The 22,963-nt window shown below is 38.3% G+C and overlaps 1 protein-coding gene across 1 annotated transcript in view; it reads left to right on the top strand.

The window, feature by feature from the left end:
- Positions 1–22,963, top strand: part of CFAP36 (cilia and flagella associated protein 36) — a gene marked incomplete at its 5' end in the record, with an annotated part of 44,852 nt that overhangs the window by 5,803 nt on the left and 16,086 nt on the right. Inside the window, one exon of the mRNA XM_084234557.1 lies at positions 21,298–21,412. Within this exon, the coding sequence (XP_084090683.1) occupies positions 21,298–21,412 (115 nt within the window). The remainder of the gene's footprint in view (positions 1–21,297; positions 21,413–22,963) is intronic.

Raw genomic sequence — 22,963 nt, 5'->3', positions numbered from 1 at the left:
GTGATGAGCTGGTGAACCGTAGTTGATTTCTGGCTGTGCTTAAGGAAGAGGCTTATCAAAACCTCCTTATTCAGCCATGCTGTGAAAGAAGTCACTATGTTTATAATATTTACTGAGGGCTCTTAATAAAACAGTACTGTTTACTTCTATTTAGAAATGACAAATCTAAAGCAAGGATATATTCATCAACTAATGCAATTTTCCCAGTTAAATATTAAAAAGTCAAAATTCCAGCCTACGGTATTCCGTCTGAGAGCCCTTGCTCAGAGCTTTCCATCTTCTACCAAGTAAAACTAAATTCCTTAGCAAGATGATGGTGAGGATTGTGTGTATGACTCCAAATTCTTTTTTTCAGTTGCCTTCTGCCATAATTCTCCAGTATAGTGCATACTACAGTTACTACAGGCTACTTTCTCTTGTCGGCGTCCATGCACCTGACTTTGCTCTAGCTACTTACTTAATGTTCCGCCTACCTACCATCTTCCCAGCCCTCCAGTCTTTCCTCACCCAGAGAAATACTTCTCATCATAAGGCTCCAGCTTTCCTGATCTCTATATTCAGACTAGCACTTAATCTATGTCACTGGGTACTTTTACATTTTTGGTACTCTGCCTTGAATTACAGTTTTTAGAAATTTGTGCTTTACTAGATTTTACATCCTTTGAGATATTTGTATTCCAAGAACTTAGTCCATAGTAGGTAGTTCTCAGTAATTCTTTTTATTATTATTTTATATATTTTTACATCAATTTTCATTTTTGTACATGTATACATTTTCATCTCAGTTATAGTCCCTGTGAAATTACCACCACCATTTCACTTGAGTACCATCACCATAGTACCTTGTGCTCTTCCCACCCGTGTTTTTTTTTTTTAAGTCTATAGTCTAATTTGTCAAAATTTATACAAGGAGTGTGTCAACAATTTCAATCAACATAAAATTCAAATAGATAATAATCCATTAACTCAATTATTTTTAAATTATTTATTTATTTATTTAAAACTATTTTTTTTTATTTTTTTTACATCATTGTTCATTTCTATTTTTATTTTTATTTTTTAAAGATATATTTATTTACGCATGCAGGAGCTGGGGTACAGGCCAGAGATATGGGGGGGGAGGTGAGAGGATTCACCAGAGACAAAGTGGGGAACAGAACAGGCAGACTGACTGAAATACACTACTGCGGGGAGCTGCAGGACAGACAGGAGAGGTTTGCTGCGCCATGTGTGTTTCTCTCTGGCCGGCCGGGGATTGAATTCATGTTGCAGAGGCTGCGGATTGGCTCATAGTGCTGTGCTTAACCCCTTGCACCACCAGGGATGCCCTTTGTTCATTTTTAAACAATAATTGCTTTCCCCCACCCCCTCAGGTGTAGTCCCCATAGAGTTTCCTCCACCAAATGCACCCATGTACCATCATCTCAGTACCCTGTGCTCCTCCCTCCCTCTAATCCTTCTCTCTCCTCCTCCCTTGCAGTATGTCTCTGATTTATAATTGTCTGTTTTTGCTTTGTTGTGTTTTGTACTGTTGTTATTTTTTTACACTGATGTCTTATTTGGTTCCCTATATTTCTGCTTAAGTGAGACCATCCTATGTTTTTCTTTTTCCTTCTGGCTTATTTCACTGAGTATAATTCCTTCTAGCCCCATCCACGTTGCTGTGAATGGCATGAGTTTATCTTTTATGATTGCTGAATAATATTCCATTGTGTATATATACCACATCTTGATCCAGTCATCTGTTTTTGGGCATTTGGGTTGTTTCCAGGTTTTTACCTATTGTAAATAGTGCTGCAATAAACACAGGGGTACAGGTGTTCTTTTGGATCAATGTTTTTGTGTCCTTTGGGTAGATCCCTAGTAGTGGAATTGCTGGGTCATATGGTAGCTCCATTTTTAGTAGACCGAGGAACCTCCAGACAGCTTTCCATAGTGGTTGGACCAGTTTGCACTCCCACCAGCAATGTAGGAGAGTTCCTTTTTCACCGCACCCTCGCCAGCATTTGTTGTTGCTAGTTTTTTTTGATATGTGCCATTTTTACTGGGGTTAGGTGTATCTCAATGTGGTTTTGATTTGCATTTCTGTGATTATAAGGGATGTCGAACATTTTTTCATATGCCTATTGGCCATTTGAATTTCCTCTTTGGAGAAATGTCTTTCAAGTTCTTCTGTCCATTTTTTTTTTAAATTTTTTTTTTAAAAAGATTGATTTATTTATACAAGAACTGAGGTATAGCCCAGAGGTGCGGGAGGTTGAGAGAATTCACCAGAGACAGAGCAGTGGGGGAGCAGAACAGGTTCTACCCATTTCTTTTTTTTTTTTTTTTTTCTTTTCCTTTTTCTTTTTCTTTTTTTTTAATTTTCTAGAGGCATGTCTTATTTATTTATCTATTTGTTTGTTTTGGTTTATACATGCACTGGGTACAGTCAGAAGCCGGGAGGGTGAGAGAATTCACCAGAGCCAGAGCAGGGAGCAGAGCAGGCAGAAGGACCGAAGTACACTGCTGAGGGGAGCAGCGGGCGGCAGGAGAGGTCTGCGCGCCATGTGGGACCCTCCTCCTGTGGCCGGGGAGCAGCCGGGGATCGAACCGGCGCCGCAGAGGCCGCGGGCAGCTTCGCAACCCAGCGCTCAACTGCTGAGCCACCTGGGAGGCCCTCTACCCATTTCTTGACGGGATTATTTATTTTGTTTTTGTTGAGTCGAGTGAGTTCTTTGTATATCTTTGTGATCAGTCCCTTATCAGATGACTGGAGTGCAAAGATTTTTTTCCTAGTCAGTGGGGTGTCTCTCTGTTTTGGTTAATGTCTCTTTTGCTGTATAGAAGCTTTTCAGTTTGATGTAATCCCAGGTGTTTATGTTTTCCTTGACTTTCTTTGCTTTGGGTGATGAGTCTTCAAAGATGTTATTGCGATGTATGTCTTATAGTGTTTTACCTATATTTTCTTCTATATATTTTATGGTTTCAGGTCTTATGTCTAGTTCTTTTATCCATTTTGAGTTGATTTTTTTGCATGGTGAGAGGTATTGGTCTAGTTTCATTTTTTTTGCATGTCCAGTTTTCCCAGCACCATTTATTGAACAAACTGTCCGTGTTTCATTGCATATTCTTTGCTCCTTTGTCAAACCCATGCTGTGGAGGCTGCAGAGGCTTCACAGAGCTGCGCTCAACCCACCGCGCCACTGGGGAGGCCCCATATGAATTTCATCAGTATTTGTTCTATTTCTTTGAAGAATGTCATTGAGATTTTTATTGTAATAGCATTGAATTGCTTTTGGTAGAATGGCCATTTTATTTTTATTTATTTATTTATTTATTTATTAATAATAATTTTTTTAAGATTTATTTATTTATTTATACAAGCACTGGGTACAATCAGAAGTGCGGGAGGGTGAGAGAATTCACCAGAGTCAGAGCAGGGAGCAGAGCAGGCAGAAGGACCGAAGTACACTGCTGAGGGGAGCAGCGGGCAGCAGGAGAGGTCTGCGCACCATGTGGGACCCTCCTCCGGTGGCTGGGGAGCAGCCGGGGATCGAACCGGCGCTGCAGGGGCTGCGGGCAGCTTTGCAACCCAGCTCTCAACCGCTGCACCACCAGGGAGGCCCTAGAATGGCCATTTTAATTGCTTTTAGTAGGATGGCCATTTTAATAATGTTAATATTTCCAATCCATGAGCAGGGGATGTCTTTCCATTTCTTTGTGTCTTCTATTTCTTTTAACTGTTTTATAGTTTTCTTTGTATAGGTCTTTCTCTTTTGTTGTGTTTATTCCCAAGTATTTGATTTTTTTTGGTTTCAATCATATACATATAATCAAATACTTGATTTTTTTTTTGTTTCAATTATAAAAGGGATGGTTTTCTTGAATTCTTCTTCTTCAGACAGATTGTGTATAGGAAGGCTACTGACTTGTGTGTGTTGATTTTGTATCCTGCTACTTTACTAAACTGGTTGATTGTTTCGAGTAGTTTTTCTGTGGGGTTTTTAGGGTTCTCTATGTATATTATCATATCATCTGCAAATAGTGATAGTTTTACTTCTTCTTTCCCTATTTGGATTCCTTGTATGTCTTTCTTTTGTCTTATTGCCCTGGCTAGGACCTACAGTGTTATATTGAAGAGCAGTGGTGAGAGAGGACATCCTTGTCTTGTTCCTGATCTTAAAGGAAAGGCCTTCAGCTTTTCGCCTTAGAGAATAATGTTGGCAGTGGGTTTGTCATATATGGTTTTTATCATGTTAAGGTATGTTCTTTCGATCCGGAGAATTTCAAGGGCCTTCATCATAAATGGATGTTGGACTTTGTCAAATGCTTTCTCAGCATCTATTGATAAGATAATATGGTTTTTATTTTTCTTTTCGTTGATGTGTTGGGTTACACTGATTTTCGTGTGCTGAACCATCTTTGTGCCCCTCGGATGAATCCCACTTGATGTGGTATATTATCTCTTTGATGCATTGTTGGCAAGGATTTTGTTGAGGATTTTTGCATCAGTGTTCATTAGGGAGATTGGCCTGTAATTTTTTTTTATTTTTTTTTTAAAGATTTATTTATTGTTATACAAGAGCTGGGGTACAGGTCAGAGGCGCAGGAGGGTGAGAGAATTCACCAGAGCCAAAGTGGGAAGCAGAGCAGGCAGATGGACCAAAGGCACTGCTGAGGGGAGCAGCGGGCGCGACAGGAGAGGTCTGCTGTGCCATGTGGGAATCTCCCTGGCCAGCTGGGAATCGAACCCGTGCTGCAGAGGCTGCGGACAACTTCATAGGTTGGCGCTCAACTCGCTGCGCCACCAGGGAGGCCCCTGTAATTTTCTTTTTTTGTGCTGTCTTTGTTTGGTTTTGGTATTAGTGTAATGTTGGCTTCGTAGAATGTATTTGGTGGTATTCCTTCTTTTTCAATTTTTTGAAAGAGTTTGTGTAGGATAGGCACTAATTAATTCACTGCTGAACATTTGGTAGAATTCATTTGTGAAGCCATCTAGACCTGGGCTTTGGTTTTTGGGGAGTGCTGTGATTTCTGCCTCAATTTGGCTGCTTGTAATATGTCTGTTTAGGTGTTCTATTCTTTGTCCAGCTTTGGATGGTTATATCATTCTAGGAATTTGTCCATCTCTTCTAGATTGTTGAATTTGTTTACATATAAGTGTTCATAGTAATCTCTGATTATTCTTTTGATTTCTACTGAGTCTGTTGTGATTTCTCCTCTTTCATTTATAATCCTATTTATATGTTTTCTCTTGTTTTTTCTTTGTGAGCCTGGCTAGAGGTTTATCTATTTTGTTTATTTTTTCAAAGAACCAACTTCTGGTTTCTTTGATCTTTTGGATTGTTTTTTAAAATTTCCATTTCATTTATTTCTGCTTTGATTTTTATTATTTCATTTCTTCTACTGGCTTTAGGGTTTTTTGTTTTTTTTTTTTTTTTTAAAGATTTATTTATTTATTTATACAAGCACTGGGTACAGTCAGAGGCACGGGAGGGTGAGAGAATTCACCAGAGCCAGAGCGGAGAGTAGAACAGGCAGACTGACAAAGTACACTGCTGAGGGGAGCAGTGGGTGGCAGGAGAGGTCTGCGTGCCATGTGGGACCCTCACCTGCTGCCAGGGAATGAAACGGCGCTGCAGAGGCTGCGGGCAGCTTCTCAACCCAGCGCTCAACCAATGTGCCACCGGGGAGGCCCTGGCTTGAGGGGTTTTTTTCTAGCTCTTTGAGATGTGACATGAGGTTGTTTATTTGAATTCCTTCTTGTTTCTTGATGTGAGCCTGTATTGCTATATATTTTCCTCTTATTACTGCTTTTGCTGCATCCCATACATTCTGGAAAGTGTCATTCAACTCAAAGTATTTTTTAATTTCTTCTTTGATCTCATTAGTCCAGTGGTCTTCAAGTAGTGTGGATTTCAGTCTCCATGAAGTGGGAGGGTTCCTTGTTTTCTTTTCATGATTTATTTCTAGTTTGATGCCTTTATAATTAGAGAAGATAGTTGGAACGATTTTGATCTTCATGTATCTGTTGATGTTTGTCTTGTGGCCCAGTATGTGATCTGTTCTGGAGAATGATCCATGTATGTTTGAGAACAATATGTACTTGGCTTTTTTTGGATGCAGTGTCCTATATATGTCTGTTAAGTCCATGAGTTCTATGTCTTTATTTAGGGCTCTAGTGTCTTTGTTTATTTGTTGTCTTGTTGATCTGTCCATTGGTGAAAGTGGAGTGTTGAAGTCTCCCACTATATATGTATTTTCTTTAATGTCCATTTTCAGAGCTGATAATAATTGTCTAATATATTTTGTTGCTCCTTCATTTGGTGAGTATATGTTGATGAGTGTTATATCTTCCTGATGTATTTACCCTTGATCATAATATAGTGTCCATCTATGTCTCTTTACCTTTTTTAATTTGAAGTCTATTTCATCTGATACAAGTATGGCTGTTCCTCCTTCTTTTTTGGTCCATTTGCTTGTAGGATTGTTTTCCCACCTTTTACTTTCAGTCTGTATTTATGTTTTGTGGTTAAATGTGTTTCCTGGAGACAGCACAAGCTTGGATTTTGTTTTTAAATCCAGCCTGCTACTCTGTGTCTTTTTATTGATGAGTTTAATCCATTTACATTTAGAGTTAATATTGATATGTTGGCATCTGTGTTTGCCATTTTGTTTGTCTTTTTTGTGATTTTATTCCTTGTTTTATTCTGTTCTTCTTGTTCATTCCTGTGTTGGTTTTGGCTTTAGGACTTCTTGTAGAAATTTTTGGAGTGGGGGTTTAGTTGTAATGAATTTCTGGAGTTTCTGTTTGTCTGAGAAGGTCCATATTTTTTCTTCATACATGGAGGAGAGCTTTGCAGGGTAAAGTATTCTTGGTTGGCATTTGCTGTGTTGAAGTTCGTTGAATATGTTACTCTGTTCTCTTCTTGCCCATAGTATTTCTTTGTTGAAGTCTGAAGTTAACCTGATTGGTTTTCCCTTATAAGTTATCTGTTTCTTCCTCTTTGCCAGTTTCATTATATTTTCCTTGTCTTGGACTCTTGAAAGCTTTACTATTGTGTGTCTTGCTGCAGTGGGTGAGGTAATTGGGTATTCTCGCTTCTTATATGTCTATATTCGTCTCCTTTTTCATGCTTGGGAAGTTTTCTTTAATTATCTCTTTGAATAATTTCTCAGTTATTTTGTCTCTCTCACACCTTCTGGGATGCCTATAACTCTTACATTTCCTCTTTTCATGGAGTCTGATAATTGTCAAAGAATTTCCTCATACTTCTTCCTTTGCACTTTGCTCTCCTTTTTTCTTTTGGCTTTTTTTATTTCTATATCTTCGAGAGTACTGATCCATTTTCCATTTCATCAATTCCGTTTTCATTGCTTTTCCCAGAGTTCTTTGTCTTCTCTAGTAATCTTTTAATCTCCTGCGTTTCTTTTCTTTCCTTTCTTAAGGTCTGAATTTCATTCTATAGTTCAGTGATTATTTGTCTCAAATCTTTTTTTTTCTTTTTGTATTCTTTCTGCTTTTTAATCATGATGATCATTAATTCTCTATTTGACAGGCTGGTAAGTTCTTCCATGTCATTGTTGAGCTCTGGTAACTGTTTTTCTTTTTTTGGTATGTCCTCCTCCTGCAGGCTTGCTTGGTTATTTATATTTTTCCTTTTCCCTGCTGTTTGCTTTCTAATTAATTCTGTGTGTTGGGACGTTGTGTCGCTGGTGTTGATGGGTATCTCTGGGGTGCTCCTTCACGGTTGTCAGAAACTGTTTACCAGATTGAGTCAAGCACTGTATGCCCAAACTCCACCAGGGTGTTGGTGCTGTGTTGCTGGGCACTGTCCCTTACAGTTCCCTCCCTCTGTGTTTACTCAGTTCCTGCAGGGATTCAGCAAGTTGGTGATTTTATTCTGGTCACTAGGTGGTGCCAGAGACCCATACGTGCTGCCTGTGCTTTTTCCAGTGGTTCTTTGAGAAACGGAGGGGAGGGGGGGCACTTCAACACAGAGGCTCTTGTTCAAGCTGGGTGATGTGTCTGCCCCATGTTTACCCAGTGCTGTGCCCGCAGCTGTGTGGGAACTGCGCCCTGAATTCTGCACTCTAGGTTTCAGTTCCAGGGCTGTCAGATCCAAAACGCAGGCAGGCGACTCTGTGCAGTGCCCACTGTTTTGGCACGTCTCACACCCCGGATCCCGCGCCTGGCTCTCAGCAACAGGGTGGGGTCTTGCTCCAAGCCTTGTTTCCCTTCTTACCCCTGTTTGCGTGGCCCACCCTCTCTCAGAGCCTGAGGGTGTTTTTGGGATCCCAGGTTTCCAACTATCAGGAAGTTGGTGATTTTGTTTTGGTCACTAGGTGACCCAGAGATCTTTTCTAGTATCCTTCCAGAACTGCGGGGGTTTTTTCCCCGTGGGTCTCTGGGGAACAGAATGGGGGTGGCGTGGAGCGCCTCAATGGCGTGGAAGTGCTGTGTCTGCCCAGTACCCCGCTGTTGTGGGGATCACTCACCCTGAATTTTGTGCCATGGTTCTCAGTTCCAAAGCCCTGAGATCCGAGACTCAGGCGGTAGCCCAGTTCAGTGCCTGCCCATGCCCCTTTTGCACCCTACTCCCATGCCCGGGCACCTGGTTTTTGATTTCTCAGTGAGGGTCATTCACCTCAGCGCATCTTCCAATGAACCTAGGTCATGGTCATGGGGACCTGGGCAGCCCTGATCTGCATATGCTTTTGGAGCACTTGGGAGCGCTTTTCCACACAAGCTTACCAGCTGGCCTTGAGCTATTTGTAGGTCTCTCCTGGAGTGCTTATCTCCCCATCTCTGTTTTGGTCCTACTTTTTTCTCCCCCACTGCAGAAAGTTTCTGATTTACAGTTGCTTGTTGATTTTGATCTTTACTTTATTTTAATTACTTTTTTTCCCCTGATCTCTCGTTTGGATCCTCTACATTCCTCTTGTAAGTGAAATGTGAAACCATCCGTTATTTTTCTTTTTTCTTTCTGGTTATTTCACTGAGCATGATCCCTTCCAGTTCCATCCATGTTGCTGCAAATGGCATGAGTTTATCTTTTTTTATTTCTGAGTAATAGTCTATTGTGTATATATACCACATCTCCTTGATCCAGTCATCTGGATTAATGTATTTGTGTCCTTTGGGTAGATACCTAGGAGTGGAATTGCTGGATCATATGGAAGCTCCATTTTTAGCAGATTGAGGAACCTCCACACAGCTTTCCATAGTGGTTGTGTAACAGGGTGGTCCCCAGGAAAGGGGGAGGTTCCCTGCCCCACCCAAGGGAGGGTGGAGCTGAGCAGGAAGAGGAGAAGCAGAAGAAGAGACTGAGGAAGGAAGCAGGATGGAGCCAGGAGACCTGGAGGAGGCACATGGAGCCTAGAGACACATGAAGAAACCGCTTGTCTTTTGGTCGTAGACTGGGTGACACAGATGTGGGTGAGACCCATGGGGAGGTGACAATGGCAGCTTTTATCTTGATGTTGATTTTGCTCTTTTCCTTCCGGGCTTGTCCAGTTGTTTGTGACCCTTTTCTGTGGGTCCCCACTGGAAGATGCTTTAGACTTGTGGCAGGCCTTGGGGCCTTGCTCTGGGCCGATCCCATATGGATGGACTTTTACCCATGAGGGGACGGGTAACTTTGGGTGCTTCATTTAGAAACTAGACTCTTTGCCTTACCTGTATTGTTTCCTAGTTTTATTAAAGATCCTTCCCATTAGTCTCATGTGTTTTGTGTTGATGCGGCGGATGGCAGAACCCATGTAGAATAGGCAGGTTTGCGGGGTTTGGGCTGCCCCTCTCCCTGTCCTATAGCAGTTGAACCAGTTTGCACTCCCACTAGCAGTGTAGGAGAGTTCCTTTTTCTCTGCGTCCTTGCTCACATTTGTTGTTGCTAGTTTTTTTTAATATGTGCCATTCTCACTGGTGTAAGATGATAGCTCATTGTGGCATTAATTTGCATTTCCTTGATTACAACTGATGTTGAACATTTTTTCATATGCCTGTTGGTCATTTGCATTTCCTTTTGGAGAGGTTTCTTTTTAGCTCTGCTGCCCATATTTTGACTGGGTTATTTACTTTGTTTTTGTTGAGTCTTATGAGCTCTTTGTAGATCTTTGTGATCAGTCCCTTATCAGTGTTGTCTGCAAAAATTTTCTCCCAATCAGTGGAGTGTCTCTTTGTTTTGGTTAATGTCTCTTTTGCTGTACAGAAGCTCCTTAATTTGATGTAGTCCCAGCTGTTTATCCTTTCCTTCACTATCACTGCTTTCGGTGATATGTCTTTAAAAGATGTTACTGAGGTGTATGTCATGCAGTGTTTTGCCTATATTTTCTTCTATATATTTTATGGTTTCAGGTCTTATGTATAATTCCTTAATCCATTTTGAGTTGGCATGGTGTGAGGTAGTAGTCAAGCTTCATTCTTTTGCATGTAGCAACCCAGTTTTCCCAGCACCATTTATTGAGCAAACTTTCTTTGTTCCATTGTATATTCTTTGCTCCTTTGTTAAAGGTTATTTGACCGTAAATCTGTGAATTTATTTCTGGGTTTCCTATTTGGTTCCATTGGCTTGTGTGTCTGTTCTTGTTCCAGTATCATGCAGTTTTGGTTATTATGGTTTTGTGGTATAGTTTGAAGTCTGGGAGCAATAATTCTTCATTAAATTATCTTGTTATTGTGGCTCAGAAGTTACTTTGATTATCATTTAACACAGCACTTCTTCCTACTGTTCTTTTTTTAGTGTAACTTCTCACCTAGTGATCATTTCTAATCTAGAAATAGACAAATCTTTATTCTCCCCCAAAAATTAAGTTACTAGTATGCCTACATCAGTGTGAATAAACTTCTGATTTTATTAGTTGATAAGTCTATAAAAGCAAAAGTTCTTTCCACAGTTCACTGATAACTTTTATTCTAAATGTACCATTTTGTTATTCTATGGGTATTTAATAGGCATTCTGTTCTTTTCCTTTTTGGTTAAATAAATATGTTGTAATTATCAACTAGTGTTTAAATTTCTTTTATGACATAGGAGTTTGTTTTCATTTTTCTTATTTTTTGCTTTGGTTAGTATTTGTTAACCTCTTAAGCTACCATGAATGATCTGAATTACATTGTGAATAAACATGTTCACAATAACTAAACTTATTGTGATTGATCTTCAAAATTTAAAAATATTTTATACGCATCTGTTTCATTTTTTCATAAAATACCTTTTGACTTATTTGGAGTTTGTTAGGTAGTACAGCCTTATTGCATAGAAGGAGGCAAACTTTTTGAGATATGCAGGCTTGAATTTGAATTCTAGATCTTTCATTTATTGGCAGTAAGACTACAGACAAAAGTTATCTTACAGTTTTGCTTTCTTATCCATTCTCATGCATTTGTAAAATAGGGATAGTGTCATCTTTGAAAGATTTTTTTGAGTGTGAAATTTTAGAGGTGGTTTTAATAAAGTATTTAGTATACTACCTGACATATATAAGGTTGTCTTTAAATGGAAGCATCTCTTACTTATCGATAGCTATTTTGTTGGTTGATGTCTGCTAATCAGGCCAGAGTCATAGGTTCAATTCCCATATGGGCTAGTTAACTTTATTGTTTTCTGGAGCAAATTCTTAGCACCAGATGCTGAAGAGCAACATAATTGAATTGGCACAAGTCATCACAAGTCATAATTGAAATGGCACAAGTCATTACCGGAAAAACAGTTCAAAGAACATTATTTACTGCTTTACAGCAATAGCTGATCTTTTACATATAAACATCAGAATGTCATTCTATTATATCAGTAAGGGGTATCTAAGAATGAACTGAAGAAACCATCTGTTTGTCCTGGGTATTTTATGAGGCAATTTTTATTTTGTTTTGATTCACTTGGTTTTTGATATTTTAAGCCAGCAGCCAGCTCCTATTGAAGAAGGTAACTTGCAAAATTTTTTTTATCTGTTTTGATCATCAGCAGACCTATATCATTAATCAGGGCATATGTTTTGTGTATTAAAGTCAACAGGAACAGCAAGGAGGAGTTCAATGAATGAAGCATTCTATTAAAAACAACAAAACCCTAGCTTTCCAGGAGCATGTTTTTCTGTTTTTTAAAGAAATGCTCATGAATTAAGGCATCTTTCTAAATAGTTCAGAAAAATATTATAATATAAATGCTGGTTTATTTATCATTTCCTAATTTTGGTATTTTTTTGTTGAGGATAAAAAAATTCACCATTGATTTCTGTGTTTTGCAAAAGCCAGAGACTTCCATATGGCAAGATATAAACCGTATTTTACTCTTCCTATTTTACTTGATTTGCTTTAACTTTTATAAGATTGAAATTATCGCTTTCAGAAATGTTTGTATGGTAATTTTTGGAAATTACATTTTTTTCCCCAATAACTTTGCTTTGTTGAGAAGATTACATATGTGGTGTAACTTTCATTTAAAAATACACAGAGGGGCCTCCCCGGTGACGCAGTGGTTGAGGGCTGGGTTGAGAAGCTGCCCGCAGCCTCTGCAGCGCCCTTTTGTTCCCTGGCCGCAGGCGAGGGTTCCACATGGCGCGCAGACCTCTCCTGCTGCCCGCTGCTCCCTTCAGCAGTGTACTTTGGTCCTTCTGCCTGCTGTGCTCCCCGCTCTGACTCTGGTGAATTCTCTCACCCTCCCGCGCTTCTGACTGTACCCAGTGCTTGTATAAATAAATAAATAAATAAATCTTTAAAAAAAAATAATAAAAAATACACATGGGATAATTAACAATTTTTGTATGAGTGCTAGCAAGATATTAAAAGGTACATAGGCCTAATTTTTTTGGAGTTGTTTGAAATTTACAGAGAATTGAACAGATATTATTGTTTCCCTTATTAACATCTTGTGTGTGGCACATTTGTTACAATAAATGAGCCAATATTGGTACTTTGTTATTAACTAAAATCAATAGTTTACATTAGAATTAACTAAGATAAACCCTTTATTTTGTACTGGCCTATAGACCAAATATATAATGCTATGTATCCACCATTGAAGTATAATACAAAAATGTTTCCTGCCTTATAAGTCCTATATGTTCCGGGCCTCCCTGGTGGCGCAAGGGGTTGAAACGTAACCTGTGAGTGAGTCTGTCTGCAGCCACTGCAGCACAAATTCGTCCCCGGCCAAGGAGCTACCCATATGGTGCAGCAGACCTCTCTTGTCTCTCTGCTGCTCCCCTCAGCAGTGTATTTCAGTCAATCTGCCTGTTCTGCTCCCCACTCTGTCTCTGGTGAATCCTCTCACCCCCAACACCTCTGGCCTGTACCCCTGTTCTTGTATGCATAAATAAATCTTTAAAAAAAAAAGTCCTGTATGTTCCATGTTTATCTACCCTGTCCTTGCCCCAAATCCCTGAGAATCACTGATGTTTTCACTCTCTCTAGTTTGCCTTTCTCAGATGTTTTATTATTGCAGTAATACAGTTTGTAACCTTTTTAGTCTGGTGTCTTTGTCTAGTAAATATGAATTTAACTTCCCACTTTTTTTGGTGGTGTGATAACTCTTTTTACTGTTGAATAATATTCCGAGTTCATTTATCCATTTGCCTTTCAAAGAACATTTGGATGACTCCCAGTCTTTGCAATAAAACTGCTATAAATGTACATGTTCAGGCTTTTGCATGGACATAGAGTTTTCAGCTCATTTGGGTGAAAACCTAAGAGCAGAATTGCCAGATTATATGGCAAAGTACAGTTTTGCTTTGTAACAAACTCCCAAACTCTTCTATAGTGCCCGTACTATTTTGCATTTTTTTTCCCCCAGCACTGAAGGGGAGTACCTGTTGCTCCATGTCTTTGCCAACATTTGTTGCTGCCACATTTTTTAATTTTTGTTATTCTAATAGGTGTATAGTGGTAACTCATTGTTAGTTTTGCTTGCCCATTTTTGAGTTGTTTGTTTTCTTTCTTTTTTTTTAAGAGTTATTTATTTATTTAAACAAAAATAAATGAACCGGCACTGCAGAGGCTGTGGACAGCTTCGCAGCCCAGCGCTCAACCTCTGCGCCACCAGGGGAGGCCCGAGTTGTTTGTGTTTTCTAACTGATGAGTTGTAAGAGTGCTTCGTGTATTTTGGGTGCCAAGTCCATTATCAGATATGTGTTTTGCAATACTTCGCAAAATTTTTTTCTGTGGTTTGTCTTTTCATTCTTATAACAAGCTTAAGAAGTTATTGATAAGCCCACGATTTCTCTATGCTATCGTCTAGAAGTTTTATATCCATTTTGAGTTAATTTTTTGTGAGAGGTGTAAGATCAGTATTTAAATTTTTTTTCTATGTAATGTCTAGTTGTCACTGCACCATTTGTTGAAAGATACTCTTGCCATTGAATTGTCTTTGTTCCTTTGTCAAAGATTAATTGACTGTGCATGGTTGTTCTTTTTTGGGGTTTTATTTTATTCCATTGATCTAGTTGCCTACTCTTTCACTGTAATTTCATTTCAAATTGTCTCAATTATTGTAATCTATAGTAAGCCTTGAAATTAAATAGGAAGTCTCAATCTCAATCCTCTGACTTTTTTACTATTATGTGGCTCTTCTGGGTTTCTTGTCTTTCCATATAAAATTTAAAGTTGGTTTGTTAGTAGTTAGAAAATATCTTTCTAGGATTCTGAGTGGGATTGCTTGATAATGTAGATAAAATTGTGAAGAATTTACATGTTAGCAATGTTGAGTATTTCTGTCCATAAATATAAACTATCCATTTATTTTTTTTTAAACTTACTGAGGTTTTATTTTTTTTAATTTTATTTTTATATTCCCCATACAATTACAACCCCTTATTTTTACCCCAAGCCCTCTTTTCCCAGCCCCCCAACCCCCATAGAGAGTCTCTTGTTCATAGTTATTTGTTGATTTTGAGATTTTCTTTCTTATAGTTATTCTTTTCCTGGTCCCTTATTTAAATTTTCTAGATTCCTGCTATGAGTGAGACCATCCGGTATTTTTCTTTTTCTTTCTGGCTTATTTCGCTAAGCATGATTCCTTCCAGCGCCATCCATGTTGCTGCAAATTGCATGTGTTTATCTTTTTTGAATGCTGAGTAATATTCCATGGTGTATATGTACCACATCTTCTTGATCCAGTCATCTATTTTTGGGCATTTGGGTTGTTTCCAAAGCTTAGCTATTGTAAATAGAGCTGCTATAAACATAGGGGTGCAGGTGTTCTTTGGAATTGATGTTTCTGTGTCCTCTGGGTAAATACCTAGGCATGGAATTGCTGGATCATATGGAAGCTCTATGTTTAGTAGGTCCAGAAATCTCCACACAGCTCTCCAGTTTGCACTCCCAATAACAGTGCAGGAGAGTTCCTTTTTCTCTACAACCTCGCCAACATTTGTTGTTGCTAGTTTTTTTAATATGTGCCATTCTCACTGGTGTGAGATGGTATCTCATTGTAGTTTTGATTTGCATTTCCCTGATTACAGGTGATGTTGAACATTTTTTCATATACCTGCTGGCCATTTGCATTTCCTCTTCAGAGAAGTTTCTTTTTAGCTCTTCTGCCCGTTTTTAAACTGGATTATTTTCTTTGTTTTTGTTGAGTCTCATCAGCTCTTTGTAGATTTTTGTGATCAGTCCTTTATCATTAGTGTTGTGTGCAAAAATGTTCTCCCAGTCGGTGGGGTTTCTCTTTGTTTTGGTTATTGTCTCTTTTGCTGTGCAGAAGCTCTTTAATTTGATGTAGTCCCAGCTGTTGATCTTTGCCTTCACTATCACTTCTTTGGGTGATGTGTCTGTAAAGATGTCTTTGATGTGCATATCATGAAGTGTTTTGCCTATATTTCCTTATATGTATTTTATGGTTTCAGGTATTATGTCTAGTTCTTTAATCCATTTTGAGTTGGTTTTTGTGCATGGTGTTAGGTAGTAAAGTTTCATTCTTTTGCATGTAGCGACCCAGTTTTCCCAGCACCATTTATTGAACAAACTTTCTTTGCTCCAATGCATATTCTTTGCTCCTTTGTCAAAGATTAGTTGACCATAAATCTGTGGGTTTATTTCTGGATTTTCTATTCAATTCCATTGGTCTGTGTGTCTGTTCTTGTTCCAATACCATGCAGTTTTGATGATTATGGCTTTGTAGTAAAGTTTGAAGTCTAGGAATGTGATGCCTCCATTCCCTTCTTATTTTTTCAGGAGAGCTTTGGCTATTCAGGGTTTTTTATGGTTCCAGTATGAATTTCATCAATAATTGTTCTACTTCTTTGAAGAATGACATTGAAATTTTTATTGGAATAGCATTGAATCTGTATATTGCTTTTGGTAGGATGGCTATTTTAATAATGTTTATTTTCCAATCCATGAGCAAGGGATGTCTTTCCATTTCTTTGTGTCTTCTTCTATTTCTTTTTTTTTTTTTTAAAGATTTATTTATTTATTTATACAAGTACTGGGTACAGTCATAAGCACGGGAGGGTAAGAGGATTCACCAGAGCCAGAGCAGGGAGCAGCGCAGGCAGACTGACAAACCACACTGCTGAGGGAAGCAGCGGGCGTCAGGAGAGGTCTGCGCGGCATGTGAGACCCTCCTCTGGGTGGCTGGGGAGCAGCCAGGGATCGAACCGGCGCTACAGAGGCCATGGGAAGCTTCGCAACCCAGTGCTCAACCCCTGCGCCACCGGGGAGGCCCTTCTTCTATTTCTTTTAACAGTGTTTCATAGTTTTCTTTGTATAGGTCCTTTACCTCTTTTGTTAGATTTATTCCCAAGTATTTGATTTTTTTCGTTTTGATAGTAAAAGGGATTTTTTTTTATTTCTTCTTCTTCAGATTTATTGTTGGTGTATAGGAAGGCTACTGATTTTTTTTTAGATTTATTTATTCATTCATTCATTCATTCATTCATTTATACAAGCACCGGGTACAGTTAGAAGCACGGGAGGGTGAGATAATTCACCAGAGCCAGAGCGGGGAGCAGAACAGGCAGACTGAGTGAAATACACTGCTGAGGGGAGCAGCGGGCGCAGGAGAGGTCTGCGCGCCATGTGGGACCCTCGTCTGGTAGCCAGGGAGCAGCCGGGGATCGAACCGGCGCTGCATAGGCTGCTGGCAGCTTCGCAACCCAGTGCTCAACCGCTGCGCCACCGGGGAGGCCCAAGGCTAAACTATCCATTTATTTAAACTTTTTTCATCAGTTTTTATGTTTTCCTCATATAGATCTTGTGCGTATTTTATCAGATTCATATATAAATCTCTTTTTCTAGGTGCTGTTTTTATAAATAAAACTGTTTTTATTCAAATTCCAATTGTACATTGTACAATTATGTAGGAAGGCAATTAACTTTTATGTTGTATGATGTTTTATGTTTTATGATGGGTTTTTCTGCTTGTAACTCAGCTGTAAGTCAAGGAAGATTCGTAATTGATCTTTGAGTGTTAAACCAGTTTTGCATGCCTGCAATAATTAGTCATGGTGTATAATTTTGTTATAAATTGTTGTGTTCAATTTACTAATATTTTATTTGAGGATTTTTGTGTCTCTGTTCATGAAAGATACTGGTCTTTGCTTTTCCCTTCTGATAATGTTTTGGCATTAACGTAATACTGGTCTCATAAATGAGTTAGGGAGTATTCCCTCTATTTTTATTTTTTGGAAGGAAGGAAGTGCGCCTCCCTGGGGGCGCAAGGGGTTAAGATGCAATCTATGAAGCTATCCGTAGCCACTGCAGCATGAGTTTGCTCCGGGCCAGGGAGCTAAGCACATGGCACGAAAGACCTCTCCTGGCTCACCCGCTGCTCCCCTCAGCAGTGTATTTCAGTCATTCTGCCTGTTCTGCTCCCCACTCTGTCTCTGGTGAATCCTGTCATCCTCTGCACCTCTGGCCTGTACCCCAGTTCTTGTATGAATAAATAAATCTTTTAAAAAATGTAGACCTAATAAGATTGTCTATTTCTTTTTGTTTACATTTTGGCAGATTTTGGCAGTTTTTTCAAGGAAGTGGTCCATTTCATCTAGGTTATCAAATTTGTGGATATAGAATTGTTTGTAATCTTTTTTTTTTAATACTGTAGAATCTTTATTATCCTTTTACTGTACATGGTGATCTCCCTTTTTTCATTTCTGATACTAGGAATTTATCAATTTTATTGCTCTGTTCAAACAATCAACTTTTGGTTTTGTTGATTTTTCTCTTTCAATTTTATTTATTTTCTTTCTCATTTCCATTACTTCTTTACTTGAGCTTCTTTTTGCATTTAACTTTCTAGTTCCTGAGGCAGAAACTTAAACTATTGATCTTAAATTATTAAATCTTCTTTTTTTCAGTGCTATAATTTTTGCTCCCCACACTGGTTTTTTTTTTTTTTTTTTTGGTTTTTTTTTAAAAGATTTATTTATACAAGCACTGGGTACAGTCAGAAGTGCGGGAGGGTGAGAGAACCCACCAGAGCCAGAGTGGGGAGCAGAGCAGGCAGAAGGACCGAAGTACACTGCTGAGGGGAGCAGCAGGCGGCAGGAGAGGTCTGCGCGCCATGTGGGACCCTCACCCGGTGGCCGGGATCGAACCGGCACTTCAGAGGCTGCGGGCAGCTTCGCAGCCCAGCACTCAACCGCTGCGCCACTAGGGGAGGCCCCTCCCCACACTGTTTTGATACACACTTTGATACGGTGTACTTTCATTTTCATTCAGTTAGAAGTATTTAATAAAATTTTCCTGTGCTTACTTCTTTGACCCATATGTTAGAGTATGTCATTTAATCTCAAAGTATTCTACATTTTCCAGTTATCCTTCTGTTATTAATTTCTAGTTTAATTCCATTTTAATCTGCGAGCACACTTACTGTGATTACTACTCTTAAATTTATTAGGATGTGTTTTATGGCCCAGAATGTGGTCTGTTTCAGTGAATGTTCTGTGTGAATTTGAGAAGAATGTGTTTTGTTGTTGAATGAAGTGTTCTATAAATGGCAATCTGATCTATTTGGATGAAGGTGCCGTGTAGTTCCACTAAGTACTTAGTGATTTTCTGCTTTCTTAATCTGTCCGTTACTTCAACGATAACAGTGAGTTTATCTGTTTCTCCTTGCTATTATGTCTATTAATGGAGCATCATAAATGCATGAAATCACTTGTACCTTTCAGAATTTGGTATGTTTAAAGATAATGATAGTATAACCTTAGGCTAAAGGTAAATGTATTTGAATGTCTTTTAATCTTACGTAAGTCAAATTCTTAGTCTCACTGTTCATTTTTTGTTGTTGTGTTTTTCTCAAATATAGAGCCATTACATTTTTCTTTACTTCATAGTCTTCTTTCAAATTAGATACCTTAGATTCTTGTTTTGAAAGTAATTGCTAGTTTGCTTGTTTTTTTGGGTAACTTCTTGTATTCAGTTTCTCTAATTGCCCATACTGAAAGGTCTAAAATGGGGATGATCCTTAACCTTGGAATGGAGAGGCCAATTACTGTAAAAGTTGTTAGGTTTAACACGCCATTTTATATTTAACCTTAAAAGGTCCAGAACTATTATTTTTATTGGTATTTTTCAGTTTAAAAAGTATTTTCTTGACCAGGAAGTTATTACTATACTTCCTTCATTCTGCAATGCACAAGTTTCATTTTATAAAATATCTGAAATGAAAATGCTTTTTATAATGGTATGCTGTAATTATATGGAGGGTTTTTCCTTATTGGTACATAAAAGAATAGTTTATTTTGCTAATCTGTGGAGTGTAAAATTCAAGAAAAATCCTGTAATACTAATTTTACAGATGAATAAACTGCAGCTCACAGCACAAAATGGTATGTCCAGAGTCACATGGTCAGCTGAAAGTAGGCTTTTGTTATCAAGTTCATTTTATTCCCCAAGGTAGTACTGATTCTTGACCTTTAAGCTTGTAAAAATTGTCTGGGAAGATATGTGTGCGCCCATCATCTACAAATTTATGTCTAGGGTGGGGATCAGAAATACACATTGTTTCCTGCATTTCTTAAATAGGCCAAGGAGCACAGTTTTGAGGAGTCCTGCATTACAGCTTTAAGTATGCACTCAAACTCTTGACTTGCTGACATAAGCTCTGGTTGACATATTACCATCCTTAGGTGCCTTTCAAGTATTTGTTGGTAATGAGGATAGTACTTGATATTTTTAATAAGTCTAGGAAGCCCCAGAACAAAGTTATAGGGTGGCACAATACCATAAGGGGGCCCTGGCAGACACTAATAATCTGTCACTGAGCTCTGGGCTGCAACTTTCAATGAAACACATATAAAGCCTATTTACTGCCCTCTATGCTGTGCCTTTAAATCAGTATGTGTGAATTTAATGAAAAACTTTCCAACATTTTTTGGTACTGTTAACTCCTTATAAATGTCACAGACTGCTGCCTTTTGCACTTTAGATTCGCTGTACCGCATTTGTCTAAAGGTAAGAGCTGGTTGCTGTTGTAAAGATTCCTCTTTTTTCATGATGCATTAATAGATCTTTTGTTGATATTATTGCCTTAGTTACTTCTGCTGGTTTGTGTGGTCAACTATTATGTAAAGCTTGAAGTAGAATTTAATAATATTGGTAAGATTTGATTGAGTTTTTTGGGGGGGAGTTTCATGCATTTCAAATCTTATTCACTTTATTAATTAGCTTGGAAATTGGTTTGCTCTTTGATATAGCAATAGTTCTTAGCAGGTAAGGAAATGTTAATTTGGGTAGTCTTAGGGTGGACACCTTTTTTTCCTTAATTTATTATACTTCTTTTTCATCCAGAAAATTATTTTACATAATTCTTGACTTACCTCTTCCATGAAACTTTCTATATAAAAAACAACTACAGTTGCATTCTCACATTATTAATCCCTCATTACACTTGATTTTTCAGAATTTATTTTTGGACTTTTTTTATTGTATTATCTTGATATTTATATTTGTCAAGGGATAATTTTGGAATTACTGATTTATCATTAGACATTAAATTTCAAGTGACAGAATGTCATCAAATAGATATTCATGTGGCTGAAAAACAAATCCAGATATTGAAGTGGTAACTTTAAAGAAATAAGCCGCAATCCCTGTTTTTTTTTTTTTTTTTCCTTCAGTTACTTAGAATTGGCTCATTTGAAAATGTATCACTGTCTACACTAGCTTCCTGGAGGTTTGAGGATTGGGAGAATCAACCTTTTGAGAACCCTATTTTAGAATAAAATCTTAAAATTGCTCTTTGAGTCATATAACCTAAACAATAATGTTGCTTGCTTAAATTTATGCACCTTTCACAATGGACGTGATTTAAATATGTGGGAAATTGTTTTAAAACTTGAATCTTCATTTAATCTTCAGACTTCTTCCCACAGGCCATTTTGCAACCCGTGTTGGCAGCAGAAGACTTTACTATCTTTAAGGCAATGATGGTTCAGAAAAACATTGAAATGCAGCTGCAAGCCATTCGAATAATTCAAGAGAGAAATGGTAAAACATTCAGTTTAGAAATCTAAGTGCTAATTGCATTTTTTTTTTCAGTTTTGATGATTCTCATTCTAATACAGTTTTAAATGTAAATTTATTTCAAGTTTGAAAGTCTCTGACTGACTTAAGAGATTCTGGAGTATAAACTTCCCAACAATGTGTGTGTGATATCTCAAAGAAAACAGACCAGAATAGATTTAATGATGTGTTAGGTTTCAGAGAGCTTGATTTTCTGCCTAGCCATTGTTTGTGAAATTCAGTATTTTTAAGGGGTCACAGTTGGAGTTACTATAGAGAGAAGGTGGCTGCTGTCCTTCTGGTTTATCATTATTAGGACCTTTCTAGGAGACAATAGTTCTCATGCTTTATCGAGCATTGGAAGCAGGTGGAGGGTCTTGTTGAAATATATTGCTGTGTGCTAGTTTCTCATTCAGTAGGTCTTTAGTGGGACTTGATACTTTGCATTTTTAATAAGTTCCCAGGTTATGCTGAAGCAGCTGGTCACTCTCCTGAAAGCTACTGTTCTAGGGCAACAGGCAGATATGATTGACTTGCCATCAGGTGAAAAAGAAAACAACTCAAAATCTTGGTAACCCTCTTTGGTTTTAACTTTTTCTGACTCTCTGCATAATCTCAGTTTCTCTTTAGTTCTTCGTGCTTTTGTTCCCTTTTTGGATATACTTGAACTTCAATTGACATATGGATTCAAAACATCTGAGTTTCTAACTGTATTCTCATTGGTGTATTATCTCCTCTGTAATCCACTTCTTAAATCTGTTTCAGATTTCTGGCTCTGGTAACCTGACCTTAATATCTAAGTGTTCCTTTGCTCCTTTTCCTTGTTGCCTATATTCATTACCCTGCCTATATCCACTTTAGTGGTTTAGCAACAGATCATTTCCTCTGATTGTTTCTTGAAGCTATAGTTCAATCATATTCTATTTGAAGGGTCTGGAATGTGCGAAGATAGGGCTTCTCTTGTTGGAGCAAAACATTAGGGTGTTGCAGGGTCTCTTGTGGATTCTCCTCTCACTTGTCTGATGTAAGAAGAGACTCTATCCCTTAGAGGTTATGGTAGAATTAACTACCATAACCATTTCCTAAAAATCTTAAGATGCTTTTGACAGCAGGTAAGAGAGCTGTTTTCTGTGGATAAAAATAATACCACCCTAGTCCTGAATGATGCATGATACTGTGCGCTTGCTTATATAATCCTTTTCTCTGATATTTCCTGAAATTTTGTTTTATTCTGAACTATGGAGTAGAGATTTTTGAAGTTATTTAAGTTAGTTGAAATTGTTTTGGAGGAATCAGGGTTTTTTTAAAAGATTTATTTAAAAGATTTATTTTATTTATTTATGAATATAAGAGCTGGGGTGTAGGCCAGAGGTGGGGGAATTGTGAGAGGATTCACCAGAGACAGAGTGGGGAGCAGAACAAGTGGATTGACTTAAATACACTGCTAAGGGGAGCAGTGGGAGAGAAAGGAGAGGTCTGCTCTGCCATGTTGGTCAGCTCTCTGGCTGGGGATCGAACTTGTGTTGCAGTGGCTGT

The sequence above is a fragment of the Talpa europaea genome (assembly GCF_964194135.1).
Source record: "Talpa europaea genome assembly, chromosome: 6".
NCBI classification, from domain to species: domain Eukaryota; kingdom Metazoa; phylum Chordata; class Mammalia; order Eulipotyphla; family Talpidae; genus Talpa; species Talpa europaea.
This window is presented reverse-complemented; position numbering and strand designations above follow the sequence as displayed.